At 42.6% G+C, this 22382-nt stretch overlaps 2 protein-coding genes across 4 annotated transcripts in view; one reads left to right on the top strand and one right to left on the bottom strand.

The window, feature by feature from the left end:
• Window positions 1–8620, bottom strand: part of UBE2G1 (ubiquitin conjugating enzyme E2 G1) — a 105541-nt gene extending 96921 nt beyond the window's left edge. For 2 of the 3 annotated variants that reach the window (XR_011493620.1, XM_014832644.3), the window contains exon 1: window positions 8100–8542. Coding sequence is in view for 1 of the 3 variants with exons in the window: in XM_014832644.3 (XP_014688130.1) it covers window positions 8100–8145 (46 nt within the window). In the remaining 2 variants the exon portion in view is untranslated. Of the gene's footprint in view, window positions 1–8099 lie in introns of all 3 variants that reach the window. The other variant, XR_011493619.1, reaches the window with a different exon arrangement.
• Window positions 8621–12858: 4238 nt separating this feature from the next.
• SPNS3 (SPNS lysolipid transporter 3, sphingosine-1-phosphate (putative)) overlaps window positions 12859–22382 on the top strand; it is an 88180-nt gene continuing 78656 nt past the window's right edge. Inside the window, exon 1 of the mRNA XM_070482545.1 lies at window positions 12859–12997. Coding sequence (XP_070338646.1) covers window positions 12991–12997 — 7 coding nt within the window. The 5' untranslated portion in view covers window positions 12859–12990. The remainder of the gene's footprint in view (window positions 12998–22382) is intronic.

Raw genomic sequence — 22382 nt, 5'->3', positions numbered from 1 at the left:
AAATAGGGGCGGCCCCATTGCCAAATGGTTAAGTTCACACACTCCGCTTGGGTGGCCCAGGGTTTCGCTGGTTTGGGATCCTGGGCGAGAACACAGCACCCCTCATTAGGCCATGCTAAGGCAGCATCCCACATGCCACAACTAGAAGGACCCACAACTAGAATATACAACTATGTACTAGGGGGATTTGGGGAGAAAAAGTAGGAAAAAAAAAAAAGAATGGCAACAGTTGTTAGCTCAGGTGCCAATCTTTAAAAAAATTCACAGAAATAGAAAGTAAAATGGTCAGTGGTTAGCAGGGGCTGGGGGAAGGGGGAAAAGGGAATTGTTGCTTATCGGGTATACAGTTTCAGTTTTTCAAGATGAAAAAGTTCTTGGAGATCTGTTTCACTATTGAACTGTACACGTTAAGATGGTCGATTTCATGTTATATGCTTTTTACCACAACAAAAAAAATGAATTTTATATAAATGGAATCATACAGTATGTAACCTTTTGAGATTAGCTTTCTTTCATTTGGCATAATTCCCTTGACATCATCTAAGTTGTTTTGTGTATCAACAGCCTATTTCTTTTTATTGCTGACTAGTATATTCCATGATATGGATGTACCACAGTTTACTCACCCACTGAAGAACATCTGGGTTGCTTCCAGTTTTTAGCTATTACTAATAAAGCTACTATGAATACTTGCATATAGTTTTTACGAGGACATAAGTTTTCATTTCTCTGAAATAAATGCCCAAATGTGTACTCAATGGATTGTATGGTAAGTGCATACTCAGTTTTATGATAAACTGCAAACTGCTTTCCATAGCGGCTGTACCATTTTACATTCCCACCAGCAACGTATGAGAATTCTCCACATTCCCTAGCCAGCATTTGGTGTTATCATTTTTTTTTTAATTTTAGCTATTCTAATAAGTATGTGGTGTTATCTCATTGTGGCTTCAAATTACATCTCCCTAATCTCTAATGATGTTGAACATCTTTCCATTTGCTTATTTGCCATCTGAAATATCTGTTCACATTTTTTGCCCATTTTCTAAATGGACTGTTTTAGTGCTGAGTTTTGAGAGCTCTTTACATATTCTAGATCAATCCTTGCAAATATGTTCTAATTTGTAGCTTGTCTTTTTGTCTTTCACAAATCCAAGTTTTTAATTTTGATCATGTCCAGTTTACCAATATTTCCTTTTATGAATCACACTTATGGCACCATGTCTAAAAACTCTTCACCTAGCACTACTGTGTCTTGAAATGTGAACTCTAATAAGTACACCTTACATAAGAATAAGAAAATGATAACACAATTAAAGTGTAAGCACATTCAAAAGCAAATCAAAATTGTGTCTTCTAATATAAAGGACATTTGATAAAGATTTATATTGATAAACTGTTCTTTAAAAGCAATGCTTGCTTTACAAGATCAAAGCAAAAATAGCTGCCAGGTAAAAATTTAAACAGGTTCTTTGTTGTTTATACTTTTAACAAATTCCTACCCAACGGAGAGGTGTACAGGAAAGTCTAAGAAAAGCAGAAACGCAGCAGTAGCAGTTCTTCTAAGTTATTAGACATTGCTATAAAGCATAGATAAAAGATAAAAATACCTACTTACAAAAATTAACTTTTCACACATTTTCTAGAACTTAACATCATAAGGAGAGGTATACATCTCTATAGCAATAGCAATAAATTACAGTATTTTTCCCAGCAGTTTCTCTGAGGGCCAAAATCTATAAATGGAACAGCACTGGTAAAAATTTCTGATTTACTTGAATAAGCCTAATACTAACTTGCACTAAGAAAAAAAGTTTAAAATGCTGTATTTTAACATGTATATATCTTATTTCCTAAAAATGCATTTTATTCTTATTCTCTCAACTGTTCTTATCAATAACTCACGTTCTTACCAAAAGTTGCAAAATATTTGCTTTTTGTTATTTATACTTTTCTGTACCTGAAATGCCATCACAACCAGATATAACTACGCTACTTCTACCTTGCCAGACTGCTTCCATAAGCATATATCTGTACTACGCTTTCCTCTCTGAAAAGTTATTTCCTACAAACCAATTAAAGATGGCATTAAACAGAGCCTTGGAGGTCATCTATCTAGTGTTTTAAATTCTAACAAAAGTATTTCTCAATAATTAAGAAATGCAAAATTCTTCATCCTAAATTGAACTGAGGCCATTAAAACAAAAAAATGAATAACATTTTACTTGCTTGAAGCAAGAGCACATTCACACTACAGTTTACCATAAATCAGCATACCACTCCTCAAAAAAAACTTTCACTGAAGTACCCAAGACCAAATAATCCAAAGACTGAAACATCTTAATAATACAAACACTCTTCACAGAAGGAAAGGAAGTCAAAAAGCAACAATATAGTGGTAGTGAATGAATTTTCAGATTTTCCATATCAGATATCACTCTATTAATAATCAAGGCATCGAATTTCACAATTATGTGCATTCACCAAATATAATGTGTATTAGCTTATGTAAACTATATGATAAAACTATATATTTTGGTACTACTTTACAATAAGTGCAGATTATACTAATATACTAATACCTACACATTGTATACTTTGACATTTTAATATATTTAGCACTATTTTAGAAAGTGAGCTCATCCATTACAAAAGACTAATGTAGAAAGTATATTTCATTCTGAAGTAGTTTACAGAAAATTAAACTCCTGTTACTTATAAAAAACTAAATTTCATTATATATTATCAAATATATTCCCTGAATAAGAGAAATTATAACTTAAAAACCATTTACCCCCTAATAGCAATTCATATCCACTAAAAAATTAAGACTTTTTTCCAGCTTTACTGAGATATAATTGACATATAACACTGTGTACGTTTAAGGTATACAATGTAATGATTTGAGGTATGTATATATTGCAAAATAAGACTATCTACTTTAGATTCTGTAACACAATACATCGGAAGCATAATTCCTTGATGCTCCCTCCTCTACAGGGCTTATAAATGATCCAACACCTGTCCCTCAACCACAATGTTTACTTCATTTGTGTTTTTTTCTGCCAGCATATCCAGTACAATATGTAGTAGCTGCATTAGTTCTATAACAGCGTAATGATTTCTGGACACAAAAATTCCCAGACTGTGTTAAACAATTAGTAGGTTGATACAGTGTAAATTACTTTTAGATTTCTCTTCCATTTCTAAATATGTGGGTTAACAACTATTAATATTAAGAGTATTGATATTATGCTTATCAGCTAGAATCTTCTACCACCAGGGTGGTCCCTGTCAATAATCAGTTACTCTGTTTCTGCTTAAGATTGTTAACGGAATTGTATGTCGGAGTGCCAATATATTCTAGAAAGGTCAGTAAGAAATATTAAATCTTTCTAACTCCTCCTTTTAAAGCGTATTCTTTGAATATCCTAGGAACATCAGGGGTGCTAATGAAACAGCGCATCACAAAAACTAGGAACTGGGCTACCTGCAGGTGGCCCTCCAGAGGGAAAAAAAACAGTTTAGGGCACCTATTGCACTGTGGCTCAACACCAGCTTCAGAGCCACCAAAAGTGCTGCTTTAAACACTGGGTTTTCTTGGGCCCCATCAAGACATTTAGATGAACGCTCTGTGCAGGTGAGGCCAGGAATCTGTATTTTTAACAGACTCTCAAGTGATCTTATTGCACATTAAGTCTGAGAAACACACATAACTAACTCATCAAAACAACCTGCTTACATGGGTAGCCAAGCTGACAAAGATTTGGCAATTTTCCAGATTACCTTAACATACACAAACAAAATTCTACAGTAAAAGAAGCTCAATTATTTTATCATTATTGCATAAAGAGATTTTTCGCCCTAGTTCTGGAATGACAAGTGCCTACAACAACATAACTAAGGGAAATCTGTTATTAATGTTAAAAAACCTCAAGTGATCTTTAAAAAAAACCAAAAACTTCCTCTATTCCTTATAAATGCTTGTCATATAGTAAAATTTAGTATGGTTAGAGTAGAGAATAAGTCCAATTAGCCCAATTTTTTCCCTCAGAGTTAACTGCCAATACCAAAAAGCTTAGTGCTACTTCCAGTCTGTGACATTAAATTCAAAGATACTTTCCTTGATAGTGCAGAATGTTGGTCTTAAGTTGACAATAGCTAAAATATCTTTTTATGATGACCTTAAGAATATCACTTACGAGGGGAGGGCGAAAGGGATAAAGGAGCACATATGTATGGTGACGGATAAAAACTATACTATTGGTGGTGAACACGATGCAGTCTATTTAGAACCTGATATATAACATTGTACACCTGAAATTTACACGTTGTAAGCCAATATGACCTCAATAAAATAACTTTTTTAATTAAAAAAAAGAATATCACTTAGATATGTGTATTATTTTGTACAACAAATTTTATTAAGATGAGAACATTTCCCAATCATTTTGGTAGCTACTGGATAAATTAACTTTGAATATTTAAATTTATAAAACCCAATTACATGATTGAATTAATTACTGCTCCCTGGGAGGTAATATAGCCAATTAAAAACAACAAAATAGGACGCCAGCCCAGTGGCCAAATGGTTAAGTTCGCGTGCACTGCTTCGGAGGCCCAGGGTTTCGCTGGTTTGGATCCTGGGCACGGACACGGCACTGCCCAGCAAGCCATGCTGAGGCGGCATCCCACACAGCACAACCATAAGGACCCAGAACTAGAATATACAAGTGTGTCATGGGGGTCCTTGGGGAGAAGAAGCAGGAAAAAAAAAAGATTGGCAACAGATGTTAGCTCAGGTGCCAATCTTTAAAAAAAAAAAAAAAAAAGAAGGTCCAGTATATGAACGTAGAAGCACCACTCAGTACCTTGGGCAAGTTACTTAACCTCCCTACCCTCTACTTCCCTATTGGCAGGATTCAATGAGATAACGTATGTAAAGCACCCAGCACAGTGCCTGGTACATGTCAGTCCCTGATAAACATCACCCCATGTAAACACATAAACAAGAATCTCTCTGAACAGACACACAGAAACTATCAATGATAGTTGCTTCCAAGAACAGAACTTGGGGTCAGGGTGGAAAGACTATACCTTTTTGTACTCTTTGCATTTCTAACCAGTGTGATAACAAGTTCTCAAAAAACAAAACTTTTTTAAATGATCTCTTGTGCTGTGGGACTTCTTAATGTCTAGCATGCTGCACTGCAAAAGCTGAAGTGTCACTGCTAAATTCGCAAAGGAGTAAGTCATAGTCTAATAATATCCACTCCACAAAGAAATACACAACCTATCTGATTTCACCAACCTCTTAGGTGTTCTTACTTGCTTCACCCACCATAGCCATAATGGTCTTATCTAAAACACCTTAAACCAGTGATTTTTCAACCTGGGATGATTTTGCTAATCAGGGGATATTTGGCAAGAGAGACATTTTTGGTTGTCACAACTGAGGGGGTGTACTACTGGCATCTGGTGGGCAGAAGCCAAGAATCCTGCTAAACATTCTCTTATGCACAGTATAGGCCTGCACAACAATAACTGGCCCCAAATGTCGGTATTGCCAAGGCTGAGAAACTCTGCAGCCCACGGGACCATTCTGCTCAACTCTGAAAGTAACCAGGTTCTTCATTACAGTTACCAACAAAACAAAACACACACAATAAATTCTCCCCTCAAGTAATGAAGTAAAATCCTTAAGGGCTGGCAGACTAGGAGCTCGATAAATGTAACCATTGTTGGCCACTGCCGTTGGAAGTCTCTGAAATTCTAGCAGCTAAAATCGCTTACAGGTTTGTGTGTCTACTCAATTCAATACATTTCAAGATTTTTAAAGCATTTACTATTAAGCCTTCCAAAAGTTCACTCTAAATGCTTTCAATAGATTACAGTTTACCATTCTTTCCTGTGTTCAAATGATATTTGAAGAACCACAAAGCTCAAACAATGTACTGCTAAAATACAACTGGGCCTTTAGTATGTAGTTATCAAGTCTTTCCAATAAACTTGATATTTTTACATTTCACTTAATGCACTGCCTTGGTCTACTATTCTCTACATTTTGAGCAAGTTAATTAAAATCCTTCAAAATTTTAAGAAAATATTAAGAACAGTCCATTGTTTCTGATCAAGAAGAAAAATTAATCAGCAGCTAAGTAACTCTATAATAAGGCTTGAAAAATTACAAACTAAGTCATTCTCTCCTCCAACCTTAAAGCATATTTTAGTGTGCCTTATCAAAAAGTCAACCACTAATAAATAGCTTTGGGAAATAGTTCATCACTATTTGAGATTAATCTTGTCAAAAGAAGAGTGCAAAACTGAACCAAGTGGCTATCAAAAGCTATACCTGGTTCACAAGTAGGTAGGAAACAGTTTTGAAATATTGCTACTGCTAGCACTGTTATTAGTCATATTTTCTCAGTAACTGTGTAACATCTTTTACACCTTTTAGAATACCTATCTTTACCATTGTGTAAGAGTTGAGTACTATTTTAATATTTAGTATTTTAATAGTTTAATAGTTCACCACATAATAACATTCTGATTAAAGAATTCTTAGAGAGACAAAAGAAAACCTTAACTCCTTCCTCCAAAACAAGTCGAAAAAAAAAATACACAAAAAAGTAAGATGTGTTTGCAAATACAAGACGCAATAAAGTCGTTATTCTCTGACTGCTTTTCCAATACATTATTCCTGATGGACACAGGGATCACTAGAACTTCTCCATACACTTCAAGTCACTCCCTCTGAGAACCCAGAACTTTAATACTTGTCCAAACCTGCTTGCTCATGGTCTAATAATAAACCTAATTATACAATCTGTAACAGCCCCTGACAACCTTTTCCTTAAGAAGCCATAAAGGTGATTTAACTAACACCTCAAACTCTTAGTAAATCTACTTCAAAAGTAGTTCTTCACTCCAGCCTTTGGCTTCTGCCGAGGGCTAAGGACTGCTGGCTGGAGAAGGGGGAGGTGAAGATCCGCCTGAACTCAGAAGGACACACGCTGGGCGTTGGACAGCAGGGGTAACTGCTGGATCATTTCTCTTTAAATCTGGCAGCACGTGGGGCGGCATTGTGAAGCCACCAACCCGCCTCCCCCCTTACACTCCGCACACGTATGTCTCCACTGCGCATGCTCCGCTCACACAGTCCTAGCAGAACAGGAGCCAACCCCCTAAAAAGTCAACCTGGAAGCCGCAAACGGCCGGAGGCTGGGACAATGGGGGAGGGGGGACGCAGGCACCTCTGGGGAGGCCGCCCCGGCCGCCGCCCCGAGCCGGAGCCCGCGGGCCGCAGCCCCGGGGCTCCGCGGGCCTGCGCAGGGGCCGGAGCTGCTCGGAGCACAAAGCCCGGCGCCGGCAAGCCAGCGGCTCTCCCCTCTGCCCGCTCCACCCTCCCCCAGCCGGGCGGCGCGGCCGGAGCCCGTGCCAGGCGGAGGCAGGCGAGCCGCCGTCCCGCTGCCCGCCAGGTCCTCGGAGCCCCGCGCGACCGCGACGAGGCTGCGGCGGCCGGCGCTTTTGTTGTCGCCCACAACTCCCCGGACCCGGCGCTGCCCGGGCAGAAGTTTTGCGCGCCTCGCCCCTCCGGCCAGGGGCCAGCCTCGTCGCCCACTCTCGCCCCCACCGCCCGCCCGCCGCTCCGACACCCGAGCCGGGACCCGCCGCGGGCCGGGCCCAGATCTTCCTCTGCCCCAGGGTCCGGCGGCCTCGGCCGCACCTGAGGCGGGACCCGCCCCTCCGAGGAGGGTCGCCGGGCTGGGGACCCGCGCCCCTCCCCCGCCCCGGCCCACCGAGCAGTGGGGGCGGGGGCGGGCTCCTCTCCTTCCCCCCGGGCGCCAGGCCCGTCCGGGCGTCCGGGCTGGGGCGCGTCCCCGCCCCCAATGCCCTCCGAAAGCCGGGGAAGAAGTGCTGGGCCCGGCCCGGCCCGGCGCCTCGGGCTCCCCACCCTCGCAGGCCCGCACCCGGCCTGGCCGCCGGCCGCTGCTCCCCTTCGGCCGTCCGGCAGCCTGCCCGGGAGGCGGGGAGGAGGCGGCGGGCAGCGGCTAGCGCGATCGCGGCCCGGCCCGGCCGGCGCCCCGCCGCCCGCTCACCTGCCAGCTGTCTTCGCAGTAGCAGTGCAGACTGCAGCTCCGTCATCCTCCCTGCCGAGGGCCCGGGCTGGCGCCGGGGCTTCCGAAGGGCTGGGGACAGGCTGTGGGGGCTGCTGGCGCTGGGTGTGCTGAGGAACCCGGGCCCCCACGACGGGAGCGCCGAAGCCGAGGGAGGCCGGGCTGCGGCGGCGGGAGCGGCGCCTCGCTGCCGGCTCGAGTGCGCTCCGTTCAGCTCTCCTCACAGCGCCCGGAAGGGGAGGGTACCGGGCCGCCGCGGCGCGCACTGGGACTTCGCTCGCCCGCTTCCCTCCTTCAACCCGCCCGTCGGCCCCACTGGTGCCTTCCCCCGCCACAGCCTCACTGCGCGCAGGGCCGCTCCACGCAGGCGCGGTGGGGCTGCCTACTTCGCCGTAGGCCCGCCCGCAAGCCCTACCCCTCGGCCTACCTGCCCCGCCCCCGGCGGCGGAGTCCCGCCCCGTGTGCGCAGTGGCCGCGGCCGCCGCCATCTTGGGAAGGTCGACGCCCGCCTGCCTGCTAAGGCCTCAGGTGGTAGACGCCCCGCGGACGCCATGACAAAGAGGTCGCGGAGGGTCAAGACGCCGCCTCCGGGTTGAAGCAGGTGGCCTGAAAGTGAAGGGGCCAAAAGAAGTAGTAGACGTTTAGTTGTTGGCGAGCAGTCAACACACATCTGACACCCCACACATGTTGGGCGAGTCAGTCATTGTTAAAGCCGAAGTTAGTACTGGTGTGCCCCATTTTAAGCAAACCCCCGAAATAGACTTAATATATGCTGATAATTCACTTTACAGAAAGAATGCACAAAGATTCTTGAAATAAGCAAAATGTTCTGCATCTCATAGTGTGCAATGTTTAAGCGTTGTTAATAATAATCTCTTTTAGTAAGGAGAGTTGAGATTAGCAAAATCGGATACAGTATACACAATTCAAAATGTCCAGAAAGGCGTCGATTATGTAAAGTGGAAGTGTGGGATCTAGGGTTTGGGAAAAACAACCTTTCTCCGCTCTGCTTCCTCTTTTCCTCGTTTCTGCAGCCTTCTGTTTGTGTAAAACAGAGTCTCAATAAAGAGATGGAGCAGAAGGAAGAGTAATTCTTCACGGCACTCAAATTTATCTGTTTCTTCAACAAATATTTATAAAACCTGTATTAAGTTTGTACCTGAGCTACAAAAGACACAGAGAAATACAGTTCCTACCATCAAGGGGCTTACAGTTTCGGTGAGTTCTAGGTAAGGGGAAAAGCCCGAGGAGGAGCAAGGTCCAATACAGTTTTTTTATTTAAAAAATTACTGAAAAAAGTGTCCTTACTCTCCCCTTAGAACAAGAATTAAAAGGAATAAACAAACACTGTGAATGAATCCGAACTCTTTGGAATAACAAGTCCCACCCCCGCCTCGGGAGTTAACTTAACCTAGGTTTTGTGAAGCCTCAAGCTTATGGAATTTGAAGGACAGACTCTCTTTAAGGAAAAGAGTAAAAAAAATAAAGTTCGAAATGACTATTTATTTAGAGTGAGAAAATAAATCACAAACAAGCTTGGGGAATCGGTCTTTTCTTCCTCTGAGATCTCTTTAGGCCGGTTATCAGAAATGCTGCCTGGTTGCGACATGGCTTCCTCTCTCGCCTAGAAGAGATTCCAGCCCTCACACGGACTCTGAAGCTTCCTTAGCTTTCCCATTAAAAACTCCATTTCCCTCCTTTCTAGACCAAAAATCTTTCTGTTTGAATGAATTTTTAATTTTATCAAAGTAGTAAATACACATAATTCATAATCAGTGTATTAAGACTTACAGCAAAAAATAAACATGCTTTGTCACGCTCCTTCCCCATTCCTAAATCCTGCTTGCCAGAGGTGATCCCTTTTAACTCTTTCAGTTTCTTATCATTTATTCTAAATGATATTCTTAGAATACATTATCTTGATTTACCCATTATAGACCTTATATATTTATTCTTGCTGTAACTGATAAGAATTTTTTTCTTCTTCTTCTCCCCAAAGCCCCCCAGTCCATAGTTGTATATCCTAGTTGTAAGAGCAGTGCTAGGTCAGCGCCCAGGATCCCAGCAGCAAAACCCTGGGCTGCCCAAGCAGAGCGTGTGAACTCAACCACTCGCCCCAGTGGGCCCCCACCGATAAGAATTTAACTATCTTGTTATTTCCACCCTTTATTCTCCTAATATCATTAAATCATCACATTTAGTTATATCAATAAATAGTTTTTACACCATTGTGACTTTATAAATGTTGACTAAGAGAGCCAAATACTATAATGGATTATAATAATATTTATTCCTTACGCAGATTTTTTTTTGGCCTAGAGTTTCTAATTATAAGTTTTTTCTTGCAGTATCTTGATTATAATCAATATCCTTTCCTTCCCTATCCCACCCCATTGCTGTCATATCCTATCAAGCCCTTTTGCTTGGAGATCTGCCTCCTGGAAGCCTCTGTATTCCCTCTCTAATCTGGGCTGATTGCTTTGGGCCGTGCCTGCCACATAGAAGTCTTCCTAGGATTCCCTCCGGCTGCTCTCCTGGGCTGAGTCTACCACGTCCCAGATCTCCAGTGTAAGTCTCTTTTGTTTACTCCCTTGTTTTGCTGGAGCATATTATCACATAACATTGATGAGTATATATGAGGCAATTTTTCTACGTCCTTATATGTCCAAAAATGTGAAAATTTTAAACATCTACATTTTAATGCCAGTTTATCTGGGTATCGAATTTTATGTTTAAAATCAAGTAATTTTTCTTCAAAAATATGAAATCATTGGTCCATTACCTTCTAGCATCCACTGTTGCTGTTGATTCTTGTTCCATTGTAAGTGGCCTATTTTTTTTCTTCTTGGATATTCTTAGGGTTTTCTTGTTATAGCTGGTATTTTAAAGTATCATGATAACATGCCTTGGTATGTCTCTTTTTAATTCACTGTGCTCACAGTGAGTTTTGTAATGATATAATGGTTGTTTTCATTTACATATAGAGATAAGCTCAGAATAATGAGATAGTCTGCATTTTCCTGGTGTATAAAAAATTATTTTAAAAAGCAATTGACTTTTGTAGGTTAATCCAGCAAACCTCACTAAACTCTAAATTAATCATTCATCTCTAGATTATTTTGATTCTCTACCTAAATAATACTTGTCTAAATAATGGCATTTCTAGTTCTTTTTTTGAAACATTGTTTCTGTTTTTTGCCTCACTCCAGCAGAGTGGCATAGAAGATGTGGTAGTGGGCCCCCTTGTCTCCTTCCACTCTTAAAGGGACAGTTTCAATGTTTCCTTATTAAGTCTCATGCTGCAGATTTTTTTTGTAGCTCCTTTTGGCAGTTAAGGAAGTTCCCTTCTATTCCTTGCTTATTAAGATTTATTTCTTATAATTCCCAAACCTTTATTTCCAGTCCAGATCTTTCACCAGAGGTTCATAATCTGCACCCCCAACTGTCTAACCCTATATTCATTTATTAGCAAATGTTTATTGAGCACCTACTGTGAGCTAGAGGCAATTTGATGACCTGGGAGTAAACTAGGCAGACCACATCCCTGCCCTCATGGCACTGACGTCCAATGGGAAAGGACAGTCAGTAAAAAAGTAAACAAATGTTACATTGTTAGCATTGTATTATGATAGCATTGTATTATGAGTTAGCATTGTATTATGAGTTAGCATTGTATTATGATAAGTGATATGATGGAAATAAATAGGGTGAGTGAATAACTGAGGAAAGTGGTCTCTTCTAGATAAGGTAGTCAGGGAAGTCCTCCCTCAAGAGATTATACTTGGGCTGAGATCTGAATTACAAACAGAAGATGCAATTTGAAGATTCTGGGGAAGAGTATTCCAGGTAGAATAACGGCTACTTCTAAGCCCTGAAGTAAGAAAGAACTTGGCTTGTCCAGAGACTAGAAAGGAGGTCAGCATGGGTGGGGAGGCTCCACTGGAGCCTAGTGAGAAGGGAGCCAAGAAGAGTTGGAGAGGCACACAGAAATCATCTTACAAGGGGCCTTGTTGACCACAGCAAAGAGTTTGGATTTTAGTTTAGTTGTAGTGGAAGACTTGAGGGGGGTGTGATCTGATTTATGTTGTTTAAAGCTCCCATTGGTGCTTATAGAAAAGAGAAGTGTTTGCTGGAAGACCAGTCAGAAGGCTATTGCTGAAGATGAGGCAAAAGATGGTGGTGGGGACAGGGATGGTAGAGCAGGTGTTGGGGAGGGGGGAATGGATTTGAGATAAATTTTGGAAGTAAAATAGAAAGGGCTTGCTGGCAGATTGAACGTGGCTGAAGAGGAAAGATGACTCCTAGGTTTGTGACTCCTGGCATAACTGGCTTGATTTCAGAAACGGAGAAGGGAACAACAGGTCTGGGGAAGTATCAAGAGATCTATTTTGGATGGGTTCTATTTTTGCTGTTTATTAGACATCCAAGCAGAGATGTCAAATAAGCATGTGCATACTTCACACTGGAGCTCAGAGAAGAGGCCAAAGCTATAGATACAGTTTTGGAGAGATCAGCATTAGGTTTCCTAGGGGAGGGTGTAATGAGATTTTTCTTTTTAAGCCTAAAAATGAGCCCAGAAGCAGCCAGACATTTGGAAGTCAGGTAGAAGAGGAAAAGCAAGCAATGGAGGCTGAGAAAGAGTGGGGGAAAAAGGAGAAAAAACAATGTGTAGTGTTGCAAAAGCCAAGATAGGAGAAGATGTTCTCAGGAGAAAGGAATGGTCAACTGCCACATGCTGCTGAGAAGTTGAGAAAGATGAGGGCTGAGAAGCGTGCACTGAATTTTGAAAATAGGAAGTTGTTGTTGACCTTGATAGAAGGCATCTGATGGAGCAGTGCTGACAGCAGGCAGAGCAGAGCAGGCTAAAGACAGAATGTCAGGTAAGGAAATAGAGATCTCAGTGTTGAATGCATGTGTGAGGTTTGTGGTCGTGAACTGAAAGTGGAGCCAGTAGTTTCAGTTCAGTAATTTTTTTTTCTGCTAACTCAGGTGCAGGTCTGGAGAAGGCTGATAGTTGTGTACATTTAGGGTTGAAGGTTAGCCAGTCAAGCAAATGGAGAGCAAGACGGAGACAGACAAGCCCATTTGTTGAGGGCGTATGAAGCGAGTGACTGTTGTAACGGTCTATTTTCTAAGCTGAGTAGAAAAAGAAGTGAAAACAGGAAGGTTAGGGTTGAATAGTGAAAAAGTGATACAAATAATGGGGTCTTGATGAGGTTGAAGAATTGTGTAGTGTAGACACTAAAGCAAGTGAGCTTGAAGGACAGGAAATGGTGGTCAGGGTGGATGGCTTGAAATCCAGAATTCGGTTGTGGTATGGTTGTGGGTGGTGAGGTGTTCTCATGTGAATGTGGGAGAGGCTGGCTGGTGGGGAGGGGAGGGGAGGTGTCAAGGAAGGGACAGCTAGAAGTACTGGATAGGTCATCCACGTGGGTAATTAAGTCCCCGAGGACAAGGGCCCAAGAAATATGAAAAAGGCTTTGAACCAGGAGCCAAAGTCACTGGTGAATGAGTCCATAGATAATAGCAATAAAGGGAGCAACAAGTGGTAAAGCAGATGGCCTTAGTCTCACAAGAGCTAAGGTTAGGGAAGGAAAAGGAGGAGAAAAGGAGAAAAGCAGCAATGGGGAACAAGAGAAGATGCTAAGCCTATGGCCATGAGATCCAGGGAGTATGAGAGAAGACAGCCTTCCCTTGAGAGGGCTGAGGAAACTGAGTCTTTAGAAGAGAGCCAGGTCCAAATAAGGCCATGGAGAAGTGTCCCATGAGCACCTCAGACTACCCTGCTGGGAACTCCTTGTCTTCTCCCCAGACCTGCTCTGTCACAACCAGTGGTGCCCAGGCACCCGGGTCAGAAACAGGAGAGTCAGCCTTGGTGCTCCCCCTTTTTCACTCCTACATCTGGCCTGAATGTTCCTCCTTTCCATTCCTCTGGACACTCCTTAATCCAAGCCTGTATTAGTGCCACAACCTCTGTAAGGTTCTCCTGGCTTGACCTCACTGGGCTTGACTCTCCTTCTCCTCATCTACTTTCTGCAGCCACAGCACAACTTTCAAAATGCAAATCTGCTATTGTACCACTCCTACTGAAAACTCTGCAGGAGCCTCCCAACTGTTTTAGAATGAAGTCTAAGCTCCCTGATACAGTTCAATTGCCCTTTACAGTCTACTCTCTGGGAACACTCCAGCTTCATCCTGACTCTCTCATCCTGTGCCTTTTCCTGACACTCTCTGCTCCTGACACACTACACTTCTTTTCCTTCCTCCAAAAGGTCAAGGTTTTTTTTACACCTCTGGGTCTTTCCATTTGCTATTCCAATGGCCCAGAACACTCTTTTCTGCTATGTACTTGGCAGACTCCTACTAATTCATCTTTCAGGTCCTTGAAAGAAGCAATTTCCTTCAGAAAACATTTCTCAATCTGAAAATTAATCTTACTCCTATGTTTCCTGTTTCCAGCAGATATTATACCTCCTCGCCTTACATTTATTGTGCAGTATTGCAATTTATTTTTCTTTTCAAATGTCAGTAAGCTTTGTGGTGGCAGGACTCTATTTCGCTTCTCTGTTCTCAGAACTTAATATAATGATGCTATGCAGTAGGCACTTGACAAATATCTGTTGAATGAATGAGTCGATCCTATTAAATTAATAATAGGATAACCTTTCAAGATTAGTACAGGCCTATGCTTATTAAATTTGGATTTGTGTACCTGGCAGAGGGTGGTACAGAGTGATGTGCCAAGGTGTTCTTGAAGCCACAGAATAAGCCTCTCTTGGGTTGTTATTTTTACTAATTTGGGGGGGATTAAAAAGTAAAAAATACTTAAAGGAAAATGTATAACTTTAAATGCTCATATTAGACAAGAAGAAAGACTGAAAACTTAATGAGCTAGCATTTATTGTAAAAAGTTAGAAACAGAATAGCAAAATAGGGGCCGGCCCCGTGGCCGAGTGGTTAAGTTCGCACATTCCACTTTGGCGGCCCAGGGTTTCGCTGGTTCAGATCCTGGGCACAGACGTGGCACTGCTCATCAAGCCATGCTGAGGCGGCGTCCCACATGCCACAACTAGAAGGACCCACAACTAAAAATATACAACTAGGTACTGGGGAGAAAAAGGAAAAATAAAATCTCTAGAAAAAAAAAATAGCAAAATAAATCCAAAGAATAGTACTGGGATAACTGTATATCCACATACAAAAGAATGCATTTGGACCCCTACCTCACACCATATAGAAAAATTAACTCAAAATGGATCAAAAACCTAAATAAAAGAGATAAAACTATAAAACTCTTAGAAAAACATAAGCATAAATCTTTGTGCCCTTGGATTAAACAAGGTTTCTTAGATAAGACTCCAAAAGAACATGCTACAAAGGAAAAAATAGATAAATTGGACATCATCAAAATTTAAAACTTTTGTGCTTCAAAGGACAGTATTGAGAAAGTGAAAAGAAAACCCAAAAAATGGGAGAAAAGCTTTACAAATCATGTATCTGATAAGGGACTTGTATCTAGAATATATAAAGAAATCCTACAACTCAATAATAAAAAGATAACCCAATTTTAAAATGAGCGAAAGATCTGAATAGACATTTCTCCAAAGAAGATATACTAATGGACAATAAGCACAAGAAAAGATGTCAGTATCATTAGCCATCAGAGAAATGCAAATCAAAACCACAATGAGATATTACTTCACACCCGGGAGGATGGATAGAATCAAAAAGAAAGATAATAACAAGGGTTGGGGAGGATATAGAGAAATTGGAACCTTCATACATGGTTGGTAGAAGTATAAAATGGTACACTCACTATGGAAAACAGTTTGGCAGTTTCTCAAAAAATTGAACATAGAATTATCATACGATTCAGCAGTTCTATACCTAGGCATATACCAATAGAATTGAAAATGTGTTCACACAAAACCTTGTACACAAGTGTTCATAGCATCTTTATTCATAATAAGAAAAAATTAGAAACAATTCAAATGTCTATCAACTAATGAAAGGATAAATAGATGTGGTATATCCATACAATGGAATATTATTCAGCCATAAAAAAGAATGATGTACTAATATGTGCTACAACATAGATGAACTTTGAAAATATTATTCTAACTGAAAGAAACCAGACACAAAAGGCCACATATTATATGATTTGATTTGTATGAAATACACAGAATAGGCAAATCTACAGAGACAGAAAGTAAATTAGCTGCTGCCTAATGATGGGGTTGGCAGGAAGGGAATGGAGAGGAAAAACTAAAGAGTGCTTTTGGAATGATGAAAATGTCCTAAAATTAACTGTGGTGGTGGTTGTACAACTCTGTGACTATTCTAACCACCACGGAATTGCATTAACCCACATGGGTAAATTGCATGGTATGTAAATTGTATCTTAATAAACCTGTTATAAAAATAATAATAAATGTAACCAAAGAAATAAGAAAATAATAAAAACAAGAGCACAAGACAGAGACTATAAACAATGAACAGGAAACCCAGCGAAGAAGAAGAACAAAGCCAAAAAATGGTATTTTGAAAAGTCTAACAAAGTTGACAAACCTCTGGCAAACTTGACAAAGAGAAGAGAAAGCACAAATAAAATTAAGGATGAAAAGAAGCAAAAACCACATGGATTAAAAGATAAAAAGAGGATTATGAGCAACTCTGTGCCAAAAGTTTGAAAATTTAGATGAAATAACTTCCTAGGAAAATATAATTTACCAAAAGTTACTCAAGAAGTAACAGAAAGCCTAAACAATTCCATTACTGTTAAATGAGTGAAATTGGTAAAGTGTCTTCTTACAAAGAAAACTACAGGCCCAGATGGTTTTACTGATATGTTTCACCAAATTGCAAAAATCACATGGTTCTAATTTTACACAACTATTCCAGAGTAAGAGACAGAGGGTCCACTTTATAAGACTAGCATAATCTTGATATCAAGACCTGAAAAGGGCAGTCCAAGAAAGGAAACTGCGGGTCAGTATAAATCATGAACATAGATGCAAAAATCTTAGAGGAAAAAATTAGTGAATTGAATCCAGCAATATGTAAAAAGTTGTACATCACATCCAAGTTGGATATGTCCAGGAATGTAAGGTTGGTTTATCATTAGGAAACCAATTAACATAATTTGCCACGTTAATAGATTAAAGGTGGGATGGGAGAGGCAATGTGGGTACAGAAAAAGCATCTGATAGAATTCAACATCCATTTTTTATAGTAAGTGTTGGTAAAGAGGAACTTCCCTCAGCTGTTAAATGACAGCTACTGAAAAATCCTCAGCATAAGGGTTAGATAGTGAGACCTGGAAAGCATTCCAGGTAAGAACAGGAGCATGAGAAGTGTGGCCACCACTGTGACCATTCTATTCAACTGTGCTGGAGATCCTGGCCGGGTAGTAAGGCAACAAAGAAAAACAATGTTTCAAATGGAAGAAACTTGGATGATGGTCAAACAGTTGGAGCAGAGGAGAACATGATGGTTCCAGGAGAGGGTAAATCATAAAAGGGCCTAAAGAAGGTGAACCTCCAAAGGTATGGTAGAGGGAAAGGAACCTGCAAGGAGTCTCAAGAGAAGCTAAAGAGGACAAAAACCTGCAAGGGTTAAGCGAAGGAAGTGGGTGCTGGAGGAGGTGAGTCAGCATGCCTTTATGAGGACCTACTATGCTGGTGCTATTTTAGGCAGTGTTGAGTCAGTGGAAAACAAAAAGACAACGTACAATCTTCAAGGAGTGAACATTCTAGTGGGATCTGACAGTCAGTCAGCAGACATGTCAACAAACTGAAAAGATAGTTGCAGATGCTGAGAAGTGCTGTGAAGAGACTAAAATAGGGTATCAAGAAAGGCTGACCGAAAAGGTTACCCTAGCTAAGGCAGTCAAGGAAGGCTTCTCTGAGGTGGTGACGTTTGAATTGAGACTTGAATGGTGAGAAAGAAGTGGCCATGTGATGACTTGAGGAAGAGTGATTCAGGCCTAGGACAGAGCAAGTGAGAAGGCCTCGAATTGCTGTAAGAGCATAAAGGAGGCCTCTGGGGCTGGGGCCAAAGGAATGAGGGGAGAGAATGGCAGGCTGTGACGTCAGAGGTAGGGAGGGGACACACTGTGTAGGCATCGTAGGCCAAGGCGAGGAGGGGATTTTATTCCATTTGCAATAGGAAGTCATGGCAGTGCTTGAAGGAGTCTCTCCTCTTTCAGGAAGTTAGACTCTGAAAGAGAAAAGAGGCAGGGCCATAGGTCGGGGGAGGGATTTGTATGATCACTAGCAAGCCAGGCTTGATCTTAAGTTTTACTGATGTCCCCACCTCGCACCCTACCCTCCCAGCCACTCTCACAGGTTTGAGCAGCAAACACATCACTTTCTGGACCGTGGTGGAGGAACCAAGCAGGCATAGATGCCTGCAGTTCCCCCTAAATAATACTTAGCTTCTTCATCCCTCGGTGCCTTAGTTCTCCCATCTGTAAAATGGGATGAGACCTATGTCCCCTCAGAAGGTGCTGAGTGTAAGGCCTTTGAGTCCCACAAAGGAAAGGTTTGCCAGGACTCCAGGCTTCCCGCAGGCTCCAGAGCAGCCCGCTCACCCTCAGTGCTTGCTGAGCTCCTCGTGGTAACCCTGGTGGTCCCATCAGAGAGACTGGGGCCCAGAGGGGGGAAGGGGCCCGCCAAGTTCCCAGGGAGATGGAGATAAATCCAGAGCTAGAAGCCAGGCCTCAGCTCTCACTTCCGGCTGTTCTCACAAAGCCCCTGTGGCCAGGAACGGTGAACTCGAGTCTCAGAGCTTGCTAAGATCTAGTTCCCTGAAAACCTGACCTCTCCTCACCTGTCCTGGATATTTAGGACTCCAGGAAGTCCTTATCTGTCCCAGGTGCCACCTATGCCTGAGCCCTGGGCTCCTCACCTGTCTCAGGTGTTTGCCAGGCTTAGCAAGAAGGAAGTTGTTGTTGATCTTAGTGAGCATGCTGCTAATGGAGCTGCTGGGGTACAAACCAGAGCAGAGTGTGGCATGACTGACCACAGGTGACCATTTTCAAGAAACAGGAATATCAAGGAGTCGAAAAATAGAAGGCAATGGCTCGAAAGTGGGGCCAAAGGAGTTTTTGTTGTTGGGTTTTGGCTGTGTTTGTCTTTTAGGATGGAGTGGAGAATAAGCTGGAATGCTGTCAGAAAGAAGTCAGTGTAAAGAAAGGTGATAAAGATTCAGGAGAACAAGGGGGTAATAAATTGAGCAGGGTCCCAGAGGAGGGGAGGGGGTATGCCCCAAGGCACAGGTGGAGAAGTAGGCTTTCAACAGGAAGGGGAGTACTGCTTCCTTTGTAAAGCGGGAAAGAGGAAGGAACTAATATGGATGCAGGTGAGTTTGTAGGTGTGGGAGCAGGAGGCTGGGAGAGTTCTCTTCCCTGTGCTCGGTGAAATGGGAAACAAGGCCATTTGCTGCGCATGGGGGAAGGTGCAGGGGAGTGGTAGGAAGTAGCCACTGTGGAGAACAGTAGAGTTGACTAGGGAAACAAGGAAGGATGGCCAGGCAACCTTCAGAGCCCAGTTGATGTTGGAATAAATTTGTGCTGGTACCAATCTGCCCAGAGGTATGATTTTTTTCAACAGTGCTCACTTGGCCATATGTAGACACAGAGAAGATGGTGAGTTGGATTGATTAAAAGATGGTATGACAGAAAGACAACTGGGCAAGAGAGGTGAGGATACTGGTGAAAGGGTCGACGTGATGGGCCAGAGACTCCTGTTATTGGAAAAAACCACTAAACTCTAAAACAGAAGAATCTTTGTTGGCATCATTCTTCCAGGTTGATGCAAAAGCTCAGATAAGGTTCTTCAAATGTGTGTGTGCCTATTCCAGGATTAGGAACTTCATGATCTGGTGATCCACATGCTGCAAAAAATGTTTCAGGACAGCGATTGGTGCATGTATTGGAATTTGTTACATGTGTAGCCACTCAGCATCTTTTGAACCCACTTTTTTTTCTTTCTTTTTTTTTTTTTTGAGGAAGATTTGCCCTGAGCTAACTACTGCCACTCTTCCTGTTTTTGCTGAGGAAGACTGGCCCTGAGCTCACATCCATGCCCATCTTCCTCTACTTTATACATGGGATGCCTACCACAGCGTGGTGTGCCAAGCAGTGCCATGTCTGCACCCAGGATCCAAACTGGTGAACCCAGGGCCACTGAGAAGCAGAATGTGCGAACTTAACCACTGTGCCACCAGGCTGGCCCTGAACCCACTTCTTATATTGTGGTAATTTCCCAGTTCCCAAAGGTAGATGCCAGCACTTGCCTGCCCAAGCTCCTTTGCAGCCAGGGCCCAGATGTGTGACCTGGCAACCAATCAGATGCACCCACATCAGACCTGAGTTCAAGATACAGTGCCGTGAGGAAGGGAGCCTGGGCCTTGCAGAATCCCTTTACTGGCAAGGGTGGCAAGGCTGTCAGGGGCAGTAGGGGCAGAGATCCTAGCAAAGTGACAATGCTCAGAAACTGCTAAGTGAACTAATTGTGCAGCTGTCCGGGGGTGCTGGGGTCCAGCCTAGCCGTGTAATTGGCATATTATTCCTAGCTCTAGAGCAGTGCTGTCCAATAGAAATCTAGAGTGAGCCACATAAGTAATTTTAAATTGTCTGGTAGCCACATTTTTAAAAAATTTAAACATTGAGATCATTTTAATAATATATTTTATTTAACCCAATATATCCAAAATACTAACGTGTAATCAAAAGAAAAAAATATTAATGAGATAATTTACATTCTTTTTTTATACTAAGTCTTTGAAACCCAATGTGTATTAATACTTAAAGTGCATCTCAGGGGCTGGCCCTGTGGTCCAGTGGTTAAAGTTCTGCATGCTCTGCTTCAGCGGCCTGGGGTTCACGGGTTCGGATCCGGGCAAATCTTCTTCATCAAAATAAATAAATAAAGTGCATCTCTGCATAGACTAAGCCGCATTTCAGGTGCACCTGTGGCTAGTGGCCACTCTACTGGACAGTACGGGTCTAGAGGCTCCAGCCCAACTCTGTGGCCATCCCAGACATTCTTTAAGCTACTAAATAACTTTCAATAAAGTCCTCTTCTGCTTAAATGCATTAGAAGAGGTACTGTGATTTGTAACCAAAGGTCATTTTGGGAAGTTAACCACAATCCAGAATGCAAGCTCCACGAACACAGGGATATCATCTTTCTTGTTTACCACATATCCCCAAGGCCTGGATGAATGCCTGGTTCTATTTAAATATTGGTCACATCAATAAATGAAAGAACGAAATGAAGGAATGATGACAAAGATGTTCTCGCCCCAATAAACCTCCCGTACGAATGCTTGACCAAGGCTTCCTTTGACAAATTGCCTGGTGGCTGCTATATCCCTGTATGGCTTTTTCATGATCAGAACCAACTCCAGGGCCGCCCATGTGGCTTGCAAGTGTGGCCTTGGTGGCACCAGTTCCTGGTGTGTTGTGGGTGACATGGGCAGGAAAACACGACTTCTCCCTAAAAGATAACCTCCATAAGCAGGTGACTGAAGCCAGTGGCTCATGAGGGGCTTGGGGACTCAACCTGAAGGGTCCGTGGACTTTCCAGGGCCCATGGCTCAAGGCATTGGCATTGGATGCCACTTTTCAAGTCCATAGATGTACTGGAGACAATGGAGTGAGCAGAGAAATTTGTCACTGCCTGGACTAAGAAAATCACCCCAGACTCTTGGAGTCTGCGTGGACTGCAGAAGCCAGAGAAGCAGTGGTGCTCTTCCTGGCTGCTGTGATGACAACCAAGGCTTCCTTGTCCTCCTGGCAGAGGAGGTCCCTTCTGGGGCTGCCAGGTTTCTGGTTTGTGAGCGATTGCCGAGCACTGGCTGGTGAGTAGCACTGCTTGTGCTGAAATCGCCTTTTTACTCATCTTCCTTCCCCAAATGGCGGCGCTGAGACCAAAGGCTGGCTCTGAAATGTAGACACCCTTGCTCCCTGCCTCCCACCTCAGTTTCTTCATCTAATAAAAGGGGAGGACAACATCATAGGGTTACTGTGAAGATTAAATGAGAAAACATAGGTAAAGGCTCAGCACGGTGCTTGGCATGCCGTACACCCTCAGAAATTCCTTTCTTGCTTTGTCCTTCAAGGCCTAACACAAGAATTTCTTCTACAGTAACTTTCTCTAATACATCACCCCCACCTGGACACAAGATCAACCCTTCTCCGGGGTCCCAAGGCCTTTTGCCAGTTGTTTACAGTAGCTCACACACACACACACACACAAC

Source organism: Equus asinus, chromosome 13 (assembly GCF_041296235.1).
Source record: "Equus asinus isolate D_3611 breed Donkey chromosome 13, EquAss-T2T_v2, whole genome shotgun sequence".
NCBI lineage: Eukaryota > Metazoa > Chordata > Mammalia > Perissodactyla > Equidae > Equus > Equus asinus.
This window is presented reverse-complemented; position numbering and strand designations above follow the sequence as displayed.